The sequence below is a fragment of the Saimiri boliviensis genome, chromosome 19 (genome assembly GCF_048565385.1).
Source record: "Saimiri boliviensis isolate mSaiBol1 chromosome 19, mSaiBol1.pri, whole genome shotgun sequence".
Lineage (NCBI taxonomy): Eukaryota > Metazoa > Chordata > Mammalia > Primates > Cebidae > Saimiri > Saimiri boliviensis.
This window is the reverse complement of record NC_133467.1, coordinates 252589-266958: the sequence shown is the minus strand read 5'-3', so window position 1 is coordinate 266958 and position 14370 is coordinate 252589. Positions and strand designations below refer to the sequence as shown.

General features: G+C 34.2%; 2 protein-coding genes across 5 annotated transcripts in view; one reads left to right on the top strand and one right to left on the bottom strand.

The window, feature by feature from the left end:
* The window catches only part of KCNT2 (potassium sodium-activated channel subfamily T member 2), a 436518-nt gene that overhangs the window by 418016 nt on the left and 4132 nt on the right, over positions 1–14370 (bottom strand). The window lies entirely within an intron of this gene.
* LOC101044777 (complement factor H-related protein 5) overlaps positions 8996–14370 on the top strand; it is a 145529-nt gene continuing 140154 nt past the window's right edge. Inside the window, exon 1 of one of the 4 annotated variants that reach the window (XM_074389698.1) lies at positions 8996–9198. In XM_074389698.1, coding sequence (XP_074245799.1) covers positions 9164–9198 — 35 coding nt within the window. In that variant the 5' untranslated portion in view covers positions 8996–9163. The remainder of the gene's footprint in view (positions 9199–14370) is intronic. The other 3 variants (XM_074389697.1, XM_074389696.1, XM_003938145.4) reach the window with 3 other exon arrangements.

Genomic DNA, 14370 nt, shown 5'->3' with positions numbered 1-14370 from the left:
GATATACTACAAAGAATACAATGTTGATATCCTAGAGAAAATAATAATAAAAGCAAGCTACTTCAATGCAAAGTCACCTTTGGTAAATGCTGCAGTCACAAGTACCACCATCTAGTATTCTTGGGTCAAACAGGAAAAGGGTTAAGCAATCTGAAGGAAAGATAGAATGAAACACAAACATAGCAAAGGACTTCAAAACCCCATTTTCAACTATGAACAGATCATCTAGACAGAAAATCAATAAAAAATTAAATAGACTTGACTTATATACTTTAGACCAAATAGACCCAACAGATATACACCAAACATTCCATCCAACAGCAACAGAATACACATTCTTTTCAAACACATATGGGACATTCTCCAGGATAGATTGTATGTTAGGCCACAAAATAACTCAGAAATTTTAAGGGAATTGAAATCATAACAATCTTTGCCAATCACAGTAACATGAAACTAGACATCAATAACAAGGGAGATCATGAAAAATTTACAAATATATGAAAATCACCATGCTCTTCAACAATGCATGTTTCAAAGAAGAAATCAAAAGAAAAATTAAGAGTACGAGATAAACAACAATAAAAAACTACATTGCAAAACTCATAGGATGCAGCAAAAAACTTCTAAGTGGAAATTTCTACCTAGAAAATGTATAACAAATATCTATATTGTAAAAAAAGACCTCAAATAAACTATGTAAAATTTAAGGAACTGAGAGAAGAACAAAGTTCAAACTTAGCAGAACAAAGAAGAGAGCAGAAAAAATAAAATAGACAGTAGGATAAAAATCAATAAAAAAGTTGATTTTTAAAAAGAATAATTTTTAGCTACATTAAAAAGAAGTCAAATAAATAAAATCAGAAATGAAAGAGGAGACATAACAAATGATACCACAGAAATAAAAACTTGTGAGACAACTATAAACAATCGTACACCAAAAAATTGGTTAACCTAGAAGAAATGTATAAATTTCTACATACATACACATAAAACATATCAAGACATATCCGGCCCGGCGCGGTGGCTCAAGCCTGTAATCCCAGCACTTTGGGAGGCCGAGGCGGGTGGATCACGAGGTCGAGAGATCGGGACCATCCTGGTCAACATGGTGAAACCCCGTCTCTACTAAAAATACAAAAAACTAGCTGGGTGTGGTGGCGCGTGCCTGTAATCCCAGCTACTCAGGAGGCTGAGGCAGGAGAATTGCCTGAACCCAGGAGGCGGAGGCTGCGGTGAGCCGAGATCGCGCCATTGCACTCCAGCCTGGGCAACAAGAGTGAAACTCCGTCTCAAAAAAAAAAAAAAAAAAAAAAAGACATATCCATATGGAACCTAGACATATGTAACCTATCAAGGCTGAATCACTAAATAATAAAAATCTGAATCAATCAATAGCAAGTAAGAAGATTGAATCAATAATAACAAGTCACCCATGAAAGAAAAGCCAAAAACCAGATGGTTTTACAGCTAAATTCTCTCAAACCTGTAAGAACTAACGTCAATCTTTCTCAAACTTTTTGAAAGAATTGAAGTGGAAGAAGTACTTCTAAATCTATTCTACGAAGTCAATATTATCTTGATTCCAAAACCAGACAAAGACACTACAAGAAATGAAAATTACAGGCCAGTATCTCTGATCATATTGGTACAAAAACTCAACAATATATTAGCAAACTTAATTCAACAACACATTGAAAGAATCATCCACGATGAGCAAGTGGGATTTATCACTAGAATGCAAGGATGGTGCATTATATGCAAATCAGTACATATGATATACCAGTATAACAGAATGAAGGACAAAAACGAGATGATCATCTCAATAAACACAGCAAAAGCATTTGACAAAATTCAATATCCTTTCATGATAAAAATTTCAACCAATTAAGTATAGAAGGCATGTACCTCAACACCTCAACACAGAAAACACCATATATGACAAACCCATAGTCATTTATATGGAACCACAGAACTTCCCAAATAATCAAAACAATTTTGAATAGAAAAAAATAAAGCTGAAGGCATCACACTCCTTGATTTCAAAATTTATTATACCACTATTATAATCAAAACAGCACGGTGCTGGCATAAAAACAAACATTTATCAATGAAACAACATAGAAAGCCCAAAAATAAACCCATGCATTTACAGCCAATTGCTTTTCAATAAAGGTGCCAAGAACACACAATGAGGAAAAGACGGACTCTTCAACAAACAGTATTGGGAGAATTGGATATCCATTAGCAGAAGGATGAAATTGGATCTTTATTTTACACCAGATACAAAAATCAACTCATAGTGGATTAAAGACAAATATAAAACAACAAAGCTACTAGGAGAAATGGTCTAAAAGCTCTTCAATATTGCAATGATTTTTCTTTTTTTTAGTGACTCTGAAAGCACAGGCCCCAAAAACAAAAATAGACAAATGGGATTTTATCAAACTAAAGAGCTTCTGCGCATCTATGGAATCAAATAATAGAATGAAGAAAAGGCATATAGAATGGGAGAAAACATTTGTGAACCATATACAAAAAGGATTAATGTCCGAAATATATAAGGAACTCAAAATAACTCAACAGCAAGAGATAAATAACATAATTTAAAAATGGGCAAAGGACCTGAGTAGACATTTCACAAAAGAAAACATACAAATAACTAGCAGGTTCATGAAAAATGGTCAACATCAATAATTATTTGGGAAATGCAAATTAAAACCACGATGAGGTATTATAGAAACACATAATATAACATATATATTAATTGTGTGATACAGTCTCTGATACCTTAAATTTTTACATTTTGGTTGAATGCTTTTTTGATTTTTTCTTCATATGACACAATTTTATAGTATTTTCAGTGTAGATAAAATAGAAAAAACAATTCAGTCTTTCTTTTAGTATGTTTGATTTAAATTTATTACTAATGTGGAAATATTTAAAGTCATTTCAAGTTCACCACTTATGTCTATACATTTATTAAGATTGTTGTCAAATTTTGGAAAAATACTGTCAAATTTCTCTGATATAAGAAGCTGCAAGGTTTCAGGATATTAAGAGTTCTAATGATATGATTAATATTAAATGCTCTTTGAGTTGAAATATTGAAAACTAGTTTTTCAACATCTTTATTTTAAAGGCATTTTATAAGTTTTATGGTATCGTTATTGACATCAATATATTGTGAACAAGTTTAGCAAGTTTTCTTTCTTACTAGGAGAAGAATCAATGAGAAAGGAATCGTCCAGTTAAAATTTTACACAGCTGATGACAGTCTCCATACTTTCTAATCTTGTTTCTCCTTCAATATCCATAGACTTCTGGTGTTGGGCATATTCATATGTCCTGTCTTCAGACACTGAATTTTTGTATTACGATGCCAATTGATTTGGCATGGGGTGGTAGGAGTATTCCTGGAAGCCATTCTTATACGTGGAGGATTGTCAGTTATCAAATTATATTTAATTGTGACTGTAAAATATACCAAATAAATCTCAAACTAATAGCATATTATGTGTAACTCTCTGTTGCATCGTTCAAACGCCTGACACTGTTATGTCAACTGACTCAGTGGAAATGCAATGAATGGGAAATCAGCATAGAATAAGAGAGACAGAAGTTCGTTCTCTTGCAATTAAGAGATTAGTTCTCTTCAATTTTTTGCAAAAATAAATGACCATGCAGAAACATTACTATGGGCCCTCTCAGGTTCTTGATGGTTTCTGTCCAAATTAGGAACCCTGAAGCTTAAACTTGATTAGCTTCATACAAAAATCAAGCTCTGATTATAATTATTAGTTTTTACACTTTTTCTTTACATTGAGATGCTTCATAGTTGTTGTATTATGAATTCATTCAGTAATTTATTTAATTTGTACCCATTTCTCTGTGTCCTTTTTCCTTCATCCATTTTAATACAACTGCCAAAGCACCATTACTTAAATAATGCATTACCTATGTTTCTTCCTCAATTAGATCTATCAAAGATTCTTTATTGCCTATAAAATAATTCACAAGTTTTTGATCTGGAATTCAAGCCATTCCTCATTCAAAGCTCCTTTTACTTCTTCCACAATTTTCTTGTGCAAAACCAGTGATCCAGCATGAGTCTTCTCATTATTTCTAGATTAGTCCCTACACTTCCCTGTTCTTCACAGTTTCTGCTCAATTGTACTCTTGTCTTAAACTATAGTGTAACATCCAAATATTCTTTTTTTTTTTTTTTTTTTTTTTTGAGACAGAGTTTTGCTCTTGTTACCCAGGCTGGAGTGCAATGGCACGATCTCGGCTCACTGCAACCTCCGCCTCCTGGGTTCAGGCAATTCTCCTGCCTCAGCCTCCTGAGTAGCTGGGATTACAGGCATGCACCACCATGCCCAGCTAATTTTTTTGTATTTTTAGTAGGGACGGGGTTTCACCATGTTGACCAGCATGGTCTTGATCTCTTGACCTAGTGATCCACCCGCCTCGGCCTCCCAAAGTGCTGGGATTACAGGCTTGAGCCACCGCGCCCGGCCTAACATCCAAGTATTCTTAAAACAATCCCTGATCAAGCCCAGTGCTCAGTAATTTCTGTTTCTTGTAAACTTCCTTGGAAAATTTTAATCATAGCAGTCATTTGTTACTTAGCATAGATATTACCTATTTCTAATTTTTAAAAATGAGGTTTTTCTCTAATACACATTTATGTTTCTACTCTTCTAAATTTTACCAAGTTCAGTGTGCTACATATACATAGTACATATTTGCTGAGAATGTGCCCAACATGAACATTGAAAATAAACTGGATCCTTTTCAGGTTTAATCTAAGTGTTAATAGTTAACTATTTGCTATCTGTACTTGCTAATGGAATCTAATATGTTATAATAATTTTATGATTTTAAGGAATAACATGTTGGTAATTTTCTTATGTCCTTCTAAATTTCTTTTTAAAAACCTTTTTACTTTTAAAAAATATTGATGTAGAGAAAGGAAACAAAAACACTCAATTGATGTCCTAGCCATCAGTCTTTGAAAACAAGTAGAACAGAGAAAAATAGTAAAAGTAGTACATATGAAAGATACTTGTTGAAATTAATTCCAGAACATTATTTCTACTTGGATAGTAGATTTGCATTTTACATTCAACAATTGCAAATTAGGTAAAGATTTGTATAGTAAAATTATTTCTGCATGTACTTTACCCATAAACATATAAATGTGTATGTGTGTGTGTACATTCAATATCTTTGCAGTATATGTATAATTGTGAAATAAATGTGAAGCATACCCTAGAATACACATGCAAATATTTTACCATATTTTAAGATACATAAAAGAGTTATTGACAGTTAAACTTATGTTAATTTAATAGCATAGGAAGCAAACCATTTAAGAAGCAGACTTATGCACGTTCAAAGTAAAATTCTGGGAATTAGCCCACTGGCACCAGCAATGTCTTGTGACCTTAAGGGAGTTGCTTAAATGTGGCTCAGTTCAGTCATCTATACATTTGAAAGAGTAATAGTCTCCTATTTCACGGTGTTTCTTTAAGTACTGAATAAATGTGCTTAGATCTGTGCTGGTATATAATTAACACTCAATAATATTAACTTGATAAGTTTCTGAAACACTCTCCAAGTGCTAATATTGCTATTAGAATAGAAACTGCTACTGGAAATTTAAGCCCAGGTAAGATATTTGAATTCATACTCAAATAGATAAAACTAAGGAAGGAATAAAGAAGTTTAAATAATCTATACGTCAACATATGTGTTATCAGTTAAATCAAATTAAACTTCAGAATGACAGTTCAGAATTCGTATTTGCTTGATTATTAACATATATATGCTATTTTATTTCTTATTTTCTCAGAACAAAAAAGTCTAACTGTTCAACCCTTATCTTTTTAATTAACGAATGAAAATAAAATAAAATGAAATGTAAAATTCACACTGGAAGCAAAATTAGAGTTAAGGCGAGCCATTTAATATGAGAAAATGACCAACGCAAGAGGAGGATATCACAATTCTAAATACGTATGCAAGCATCATCATAGCCTTAAAATATATAAAGATTGACAACATTAAACAGAGAAATACACAAAACCACATTTATAATGGGAGATGTAATACACCCTTTCAATATCTGATAGAAAAATCAGGCAAAAACATAGTAAAAATATAAAATATTTTAACAAAGGAATTACAAACTTGAACTGCTGACATAGGTAGAATTTTGAATAAAGAAATACTCATCAAATTTTAAAACAGTATAATTATTTAGAGTATGTCTTGTGACCACAGTGAAATTAAACAAGAAATCAATTTAAAATATAACTAGAAAGCCAAATTTCCCAGAAATTTGCCATTTAGAAAAGTTTAAAAAATAAATAGACTATTACATTAAGAACAGCTTGGCGTTATAAACTTACACATATCCAGTACCTGATTTATGACAAAGGTGAAAGCATGTCAATACAGAAGAAAGAATGATACTCTCATAAAATAATGCTATAACAATTTGATATATCTATTTTTAAAATGCATCTGGAGCTTTTTATTATACTATACACAAAAGACAATTATAGTTGTTCTAAAGGTCTTAAATGTGGAAGATAAAATAATTCTTTTAAAAGAAAAGCATTGTGTTCTAGGATTAGGCAAGGTTTCATTAAATAAGACACGTTATGCACTAATCATAGAAAAAAATTTTGAAAATTTGCTCTATTCTAAAATTAAGGAATTTTATTTATTATTATAAAGGATATGTAATACTGAATGGAAAGAAAACCCACAGGCTGGAAGAAGGTACTGATAATACATATTATAAGAATATTTTCATATCTAGAATATATAAATATCTATAAAAAATTCCTGTAATGCAGTAAGTCAAAGACAGACAATAAGGAAAAAAGATGCAAAAGATTTGAATAGAAGTTTCACCAAAGAGGATATCTAAATCACCAACCACCACAGGAAAGTTTCTCAACTTCAAGATGATATGGACAGGAGACAGGGTAGAAGAGGGTGGTCCACCGGCAAAGGCCCCGCCCTCATGCCTGAAGACCTGTGGCCCTAAATGAGGACAGGCATTTCAGTTTTCACACCCATAAAGGTGCCTTTTGGCCCACCATGCCCTCCTGTTCTGCCCCCATATAAACCCAAAACTCCAAGCTCCAGAACAGACCTGCAAATGAGATGAGGAGGCAAGCAGACCAGCAAAGGCCGAATGATAGAGGAGGGACATCTGGTCTATGAGGGGAGCTCGGCCAGGGACAGTTAGAGAACAGTCCAGCCACTGGGAGGCCCGACTCAGGGCAAAGGCCACCTTCCCCCTCCATCCCGCTGACAGCCACCTCCATCACTCAATAAAACCTTGCCCTCCTTCCTCCAGCCCCCAAGTGATCTGAGTCTTTTGGGACACTGGGCAGGAGCTTGGGATACAGAAGGCTGTTATACTGTCCACCAACCATGAGATAAGGGAGAGGGTCCACTGAGCTGATTAACACACAAACCATCTGCAGATGACAAAGCTAAAGGAACACACTGTAACACACGCCCACTTGGGCTTCGGGAATCGCAGATACCCACCCTCGATGCTACTGTGACACCAGAGCCGGAAAGCACTCACCCCAGTTCTGGCACCTGCCCATCTGTGTGCTCCCCCTCCAGTGAGGGGTTTGAGCTGCAGGGCAACCTAACAGGTGAGTTGCACCCCTGCCACATGTCCTGCAAGGGAAATCTGGGATCTCTCATATTTCAATTAGTCATCCAAAAAATTCATATTATAATATTATAACCACAGAGAATTATTGCTTTGTGTTACCAGAAAGGCTAAAATTATGAAGATTAAAATTATCAGGTATCTCTGAGGGTGTGGAGAAACTTGGACACTGCTGATAGAGATGTCAAGTGTTACAATCCATTTGGAGAATTGTCTAGTTTTATCCATTACACCTAAATGTAAGTTACGTCCTAATGTTTCACTCTCAAGTATGCACTTGCCAGAAATGTGGATTGTGTTTACCAAAAGCCACGTACCAACATGGTCATAGCAGCACTATTCATAATCGGCTCCAAACTAAAATCTGCTCAAATGTTCCCTAACAGGCACACAGACAAACAAAATGTGAAATATTCAAAAAATGGAATGTTTCATCACAGTAAGAATTAACCATCTATAACTTCATCTAACAATGTGTTTGAATGGTCCAAACATAATTTTTAGTGAAAAGCTCTAGACATAAGAGTAAATTGCTTCTTTTTCATTGTACAAAATACAGAAACCAGACAAATGTATTCCATGTTCTTGCAGATCAGAATCATGGTCTCTGTGTGTGGGGGTGTGGGAGAGGCTCGAGAGGAGTATTGACCCAAAGGTAGTACTGGGGCTTTCTGAAAAATAACAATGTTCAGTGTTTTGACCTTGGTGGGGATTTCATAGGTACCTTACCTTCTCAATATTCAGTATGTGATTTATTTATGTTTTCCTTATACACATTATACTTCAATACAAATTTTTAAAAATCAGCATTCCAATTTGTTGATTTATGGATTGTTAAACCTATTTATGTCAAATGAGAGTGAGCCAGTTGCTTCATACACATATATAAAAAGCATTTAGAAAACTAATCTCATGAATTGCTAGAAAAGCAGAAGCTCCAAATCATCCAGCACTTCATTCTTGGGCAAAGTTAGTACACATTGTCTGGGTGCTGATTATGAAAACATTGCCTAAACCAAAGTTTTATAAGTGATTTATTTTAAAGTGTCTCTTATTTCCTGTTCTGAAATTTATACATAATAGACCTGAATAATTGAAGGGTTTATGAAATCCAAAGGGTGTCACCAACTGCTGCTTTGCACATACTAAAAACATGAACATTTTCCAAGCTTAATAAGAAACAGTCCAAGAGCAGGTCATGGCATTAACATTCAGTGGGAGTGCAGTGAGAATCAGGTTCAACCTCCAGGATTGCTGGGCTTGTGGTTGATTTTTCTGTTTACTCTGCAAAAGTTTCTGATAGGCGGAGCGTCTAGTTTCAACTTCCTTTTGCAGCAAGTTCTTTCCTGCACTAATCACAATTCTTGGAAGAGGAGAACTGGACGTTGTGAACAGACTTAGCTGGTAAATGTTCTCGTAAAAGAGCAAAAAAATGAGACTTCCAACAAAGGTTATATGCCTTATGCTATGGGTTGTTTGTGTGGCAGAAGGTAAGATGAAAAGAGGAGAACTCTTTTCCTAAAACTGTATTACGATACATTTGCTAATGATGCTTTTCACAGTAGTAATAAAACTTGATTTAGAAAATGTGCTTAAGTATTGTGTGGCTTAACAATTGAGTGGCTTTTGACATTGTTAAGTTTAAAAAAATGTAACTACCTTATTTGAATGGTATATCTGAATATTTATCTTAATTTTATTTAATATAAAATTTAAGAAAATATTTAAACAATTGCCTCTGAAAAACTATAATGTATAATAATCATGTCCCTTGTAATTATCATAAAATAAAACTTATTTTTTTGCTTAGAAGTATAACCAAAATGAATCGTGAAGGATGTGAATATATAGTCATTAAAAGCCATCAAATCATGATTAGATTTATTTCAGGTATGATTTTTACTCTTTCTAAAGAAAAATTCATTTATCATTTAAACTGTGATTGCCATAACTTTAAAAGTCTGATAAACAAGCATTACTTGTATTATCAGAATAAAATATTATATACATTTAAAACACAATTGAATATACAATATTTGTAACAGTTAAGTTGTTCAATAGGGATTTTTTTCCTGTAGTTGTATATAAGATATTCTTGAAGAGCAGTCTTTTAGTATAGTGAATATGAGTGTGGGAGTTTTTTTCAGACCTCAGCAAGACAATTTCTGAATTCATAATAAAATTTAAATATATCATTGCTTCTTGACAGATTAAAAAGCTTATTCTTGGAGATTTGCTTTCCTAGTTTGTGATAGGTAACCAGTTATGTGAAAGATATTTGATCAACATTTTTGAACTAAATACATTATATATTATTCATAATTTCCAAAAACTTTTCACTTAGTCAAAAAATTTTGATTAAGTCACTATACATAGCTTCTAAGAACTGAAGAAAATTAGCAAGTACACAAAGTCTCTCTGTTTAAGTCTTCCAATCTAGAAAATAAAAGCAGATATGTTTTTATAGTTCATCTTTCAGTAATTAAAAAAACATTCAAATATGTTTGATACCTTCTGAAAGATTGAACTTTCATTCATTTCTATTTTCCAATGTTATTGCTTGTTATTTGGCTTGTAAACTATACGTAGCCACTTTTAAATGAAGAAGACAATCATTTCCTTGTACATATAAATATTACAATTAGTATTTTTAAATGAAACATTTTTGTATTTGCAAACAGTTCCAGAACAATGTTAACGTGACCAATCATCACAGACATCTTTTTCTGTTTCTTTGTGTAAATGTTTATGTATTTCTTACTAAATTTAAGGGAATGTTTTTAATATTTCATATGTACATACTGTTGGCTCAGATTTTACATAGATATCATTTGTCATATGAAGGAGATTTGTTTTATTTCTAATCTTTAAAATCAAGAATCAATGGTGAGTTTAATAAATAGTTTAAGTTATTAAAAAGTTGAATTTGAAATATTAAAAGAGTACATCAAATTCTTTGTGATAATTAAACAGTAGTGATTTAAACTTCTTATTTGCATAATTGATTATTGCTGGGTTGTTTCACTTGAATTTTATTATTCATCAATGTGTGTTTAAATGTAATAAATCTGATTATTTCCTAGAAGATAAAGCACAACTTTAGAATTTAAAGCAATGCTTAGGCCAGCCTCACAATTTTCATAAAAGCACATGTAATGCAAAGTCAATTGAGAAGAAGTACATAAAGTTTCAGTGGATATCAAATTCCTGTTTTATTCCTTGTTTCCCAAGTACTCTCTAAAACTAAACTAGTTTGAGATGTCCATCAATTCTATTAATCTACCATATCTAACAAACTTTGACTTAAGAGAGTAGCCTTGATCATGAAAAATACTCACATATACTTCAATATTTGCTCCTGTTTATATTTTCCATATTGAACACTGAATACTAAATTGAGAAAAGACAGTTTGAATACTATCGCAGTCTGCTTTACTCAACTGCATATATTTTAGAATTACTTCTGCCCTGTTAAAAGTGAACATTCACTTTGGGAGGCCGAATTGGACAGATCATCTGTGGTTGGGAGTTTGAGACTAGCCTGACCAACATGGAGAAACCCCGTCTCTACCAGAAATACAAAATTAGCTGGGCATGGTGGCACATGCATGTAATTCCAGCTACTCGGTAGCCTGAGGCAGGAGAATCACTTGAACCCAGGAGACAGAGGTTGCAGTCAGCTGAGGTGGTGCCATTGCACTCCAGCCTGGGCACCAAGAGCGAAACTCCATCTCAAAAATAAAAATAAAAAAATAAAATTATAGCCAGCAGGAATAATTTATAATTTCAGCTTTCTATTTTTAAAAAACATATTGGGGACTACATAGTACCTTTATAATGCAGTGCATTATGTAAGGTCACATTCCCAATTGTACAGGAACGTTCATTGCCTCCTTGTTGTGACAGTCTGTAGCTCAGGGAGTCACCCCAAGCTACTAAGAATTGGGTCATATTTACAGGACAAAGTTTCAAATAGCATTTTCTCAATCGTACCACCTAATTTCACTTTTTTGAAATATATGATTATCAAGCTTTTCAATATATTATGACCAAGCAGATTTTTTTAGATTTAGGGTCTAACAATTCTGTCCTATGTGAAATTAGGCCACAGCCCAGAAATTCCAGGATGATTAAAGTGGATAAATTAAAACTCTACTGAAACATGTTCAAGTAAATACTGGCTGTGTTGTTAGGCAGACATGGTTTCTAATCCTGGAGATTTAGAGTGCAAAAACGTAATTTCAGTTCCCAAAAGACATTATAGATCAAAGACTGAAGGATTCCATTATAATCAGAAAAAGGAGAATAATATTTTAAAATCCTAAATTTTATTTTTGAATTTCAGTGTGATAAATAAGAATTCCCGCTTCTTCCCCTAAGCTCCTAGATTTTCAGAGGTTGTAGTATGGGTAGTTAGCTATATGGTGTGATTTAAAGTTGTACAATGGCCCAATTGTCTTCAATATGTAATCTCCTAAAATACTTTACATATTGGTATGAAGGTGAGGTATTCCCAGGTAAGACAGATCTGCTGACTGAAGGGCTATAGTGAGTCTATAAGAGAAGGGGTAGAGAAAAAGAAAATGCCCACAGAAATGGCACGAGCATGAGACATCTGCCAAGGCAAGCTTTGCTTATTTTAAATTTAGGCATATCCTGGGAATGCATATGCTACTCTTTTGCCTACATATAATTTAAACTAAAAATGAAATATCTAAGTATTGCTAACTAAAATTATTCTTAGGTAGAAGTAAGTTCCCAAGTATAAAAGCAGATTAGTAAATGTGTGGCCTTTGGTTTCTGAGATCTGAGCCAGTCTACACTGACCCACTTTTATTTGCTTAATCCCTGATTGTTTATTCTTTTGCCTCTTTTCATTCTTCCCAGTTATGCCTCCTCCTCCTCCCCCCAGACACCATCCCCCACCTGTCCAGGCCTTTGAGATTCTGCCACCCAATCTATCCTGTGCTCAGTTAACTAATGTGTACTTTACCCATTTCTTCACAAAACATAGTACATGGAAAGAGGATGACGTAATTGACAAAGAAGTGTTGCATTTTAGCTTAAAATTATAAGGAGACATAGAAAGATAGCTCAGAGGAAGTAAAGTAGCTGAACATCAAAAAATGCAACAATAAAATGGAAAGAAAAAAGATCTAACAGAACACTTTCATTTCTTCCGCATTTTAACTTAGCCAAGTTTTTCCTAAACCTTGTTAACTGGAAATGTAGTAGATAGAAAAGTGATTATAGAAATTTTCTTTCAGAGACTTCTGAACCATGACATAAATTTAAGCTTAGGACACACAGGTCAGATGAACAATGGAATTACAAATGTTAATGTTTCCTGGGTTCTTGCAACAGAGCTTTAAGTGCATTAGACAGTTATCTATCACCTTGTCTTCTCTTCTATTTTCTAGTTGTGATTGTCTACTATGCCTTTTCTACATGCTGTCCGTAATCTACAGATATAATGGAAAGGCTTCCAGATATTTTCATTTTACTCCTCTGTTCTTTCGCTCGTTCATTTTTTCCATCACTTCAACTTCCACAAGTGCTACTTAGTAATACTTGGTACAATATGTGTTGTATTTTCCCCCTATTTTCGGGGTCCTCATTTTACTGTCTCCCTGTGGCTCCCTTTGTATGACTGGAACAATAACTGGCATTAGGAATTAGCTATTCAAATACTACACATTTCAAGAAAGTTGTGGAATTTCAACCCGTGTTCTGATAGTATCTTGTTTCACCTCTACTTATGACATATTTGTTATTCTACCTAACTTGATACAGCTATCGTCTATTCTCCCTTTTGCTTTTTATGATCCTGGAGTTTTCTTTTTCTTTTTCTTTTCTTTTTTTTTTTGAGACGGAGTTTCGCTCTTGTTACCCAGGCTGGAGTGCAATGGCGCGATCTCGGCTCACCGCAACCTCCGCCTCCTGGGTTCAGGCAATTCTCCTGCCTCAGCCTCCTGAGTAGCTGGGATTACAGGCACGTGCCACCATGCCCAGCTAATTTTTTATATTTTTAGTAGAGACGGGGTTTCACCATGTTGACCAGGATGGTCTCGATCTCTCGACCTCGTGATCCACCCGCCTCGGCCTCCCAAAGTGCTGGGATTACAGGCGTGAGCCACCGCGCCCGGCCCCCTTCACTGTTAATTTGTTGTTGTTGTCATTGAGACAGGAATCTCGCGTTGTTGCCTGAAGCTGGAGTGCAGGGGTGCGATCACAGTTCCCTGCACCTTCCTCCACCTGGGCGCAAGCAATCCTCCTGCCCCAGCCTCCCACACCCAGCTAATGTTTTTTCTTTTTTTCTTTTTCTTTCTCAAATACCTGTTAAATGTGACATAATCTCTATTTGCTGTTTCTAGAGTTTGTTTCCTCTTTACACAGGTGTGTGTGTGTGTGTGTGTGTGTGTGCGTGTGTATATATATATATATAAAACTTCTGAAATGATCTTTATTCTCATGTTATTTATAAAATAATTTAAACATTTCTTATTTTGAAAAGCTTATTGGATTATATAATCTATATGCATATAGCATTAACCCTTGACCAATATGGGCTTAAACTTCAGGGGTCCACCAACAACGTGAATTTTTTACAACTAAACAAGGGTCAAAAATATAGTGTTGGTGGGTTGCAAAACTTATACTTA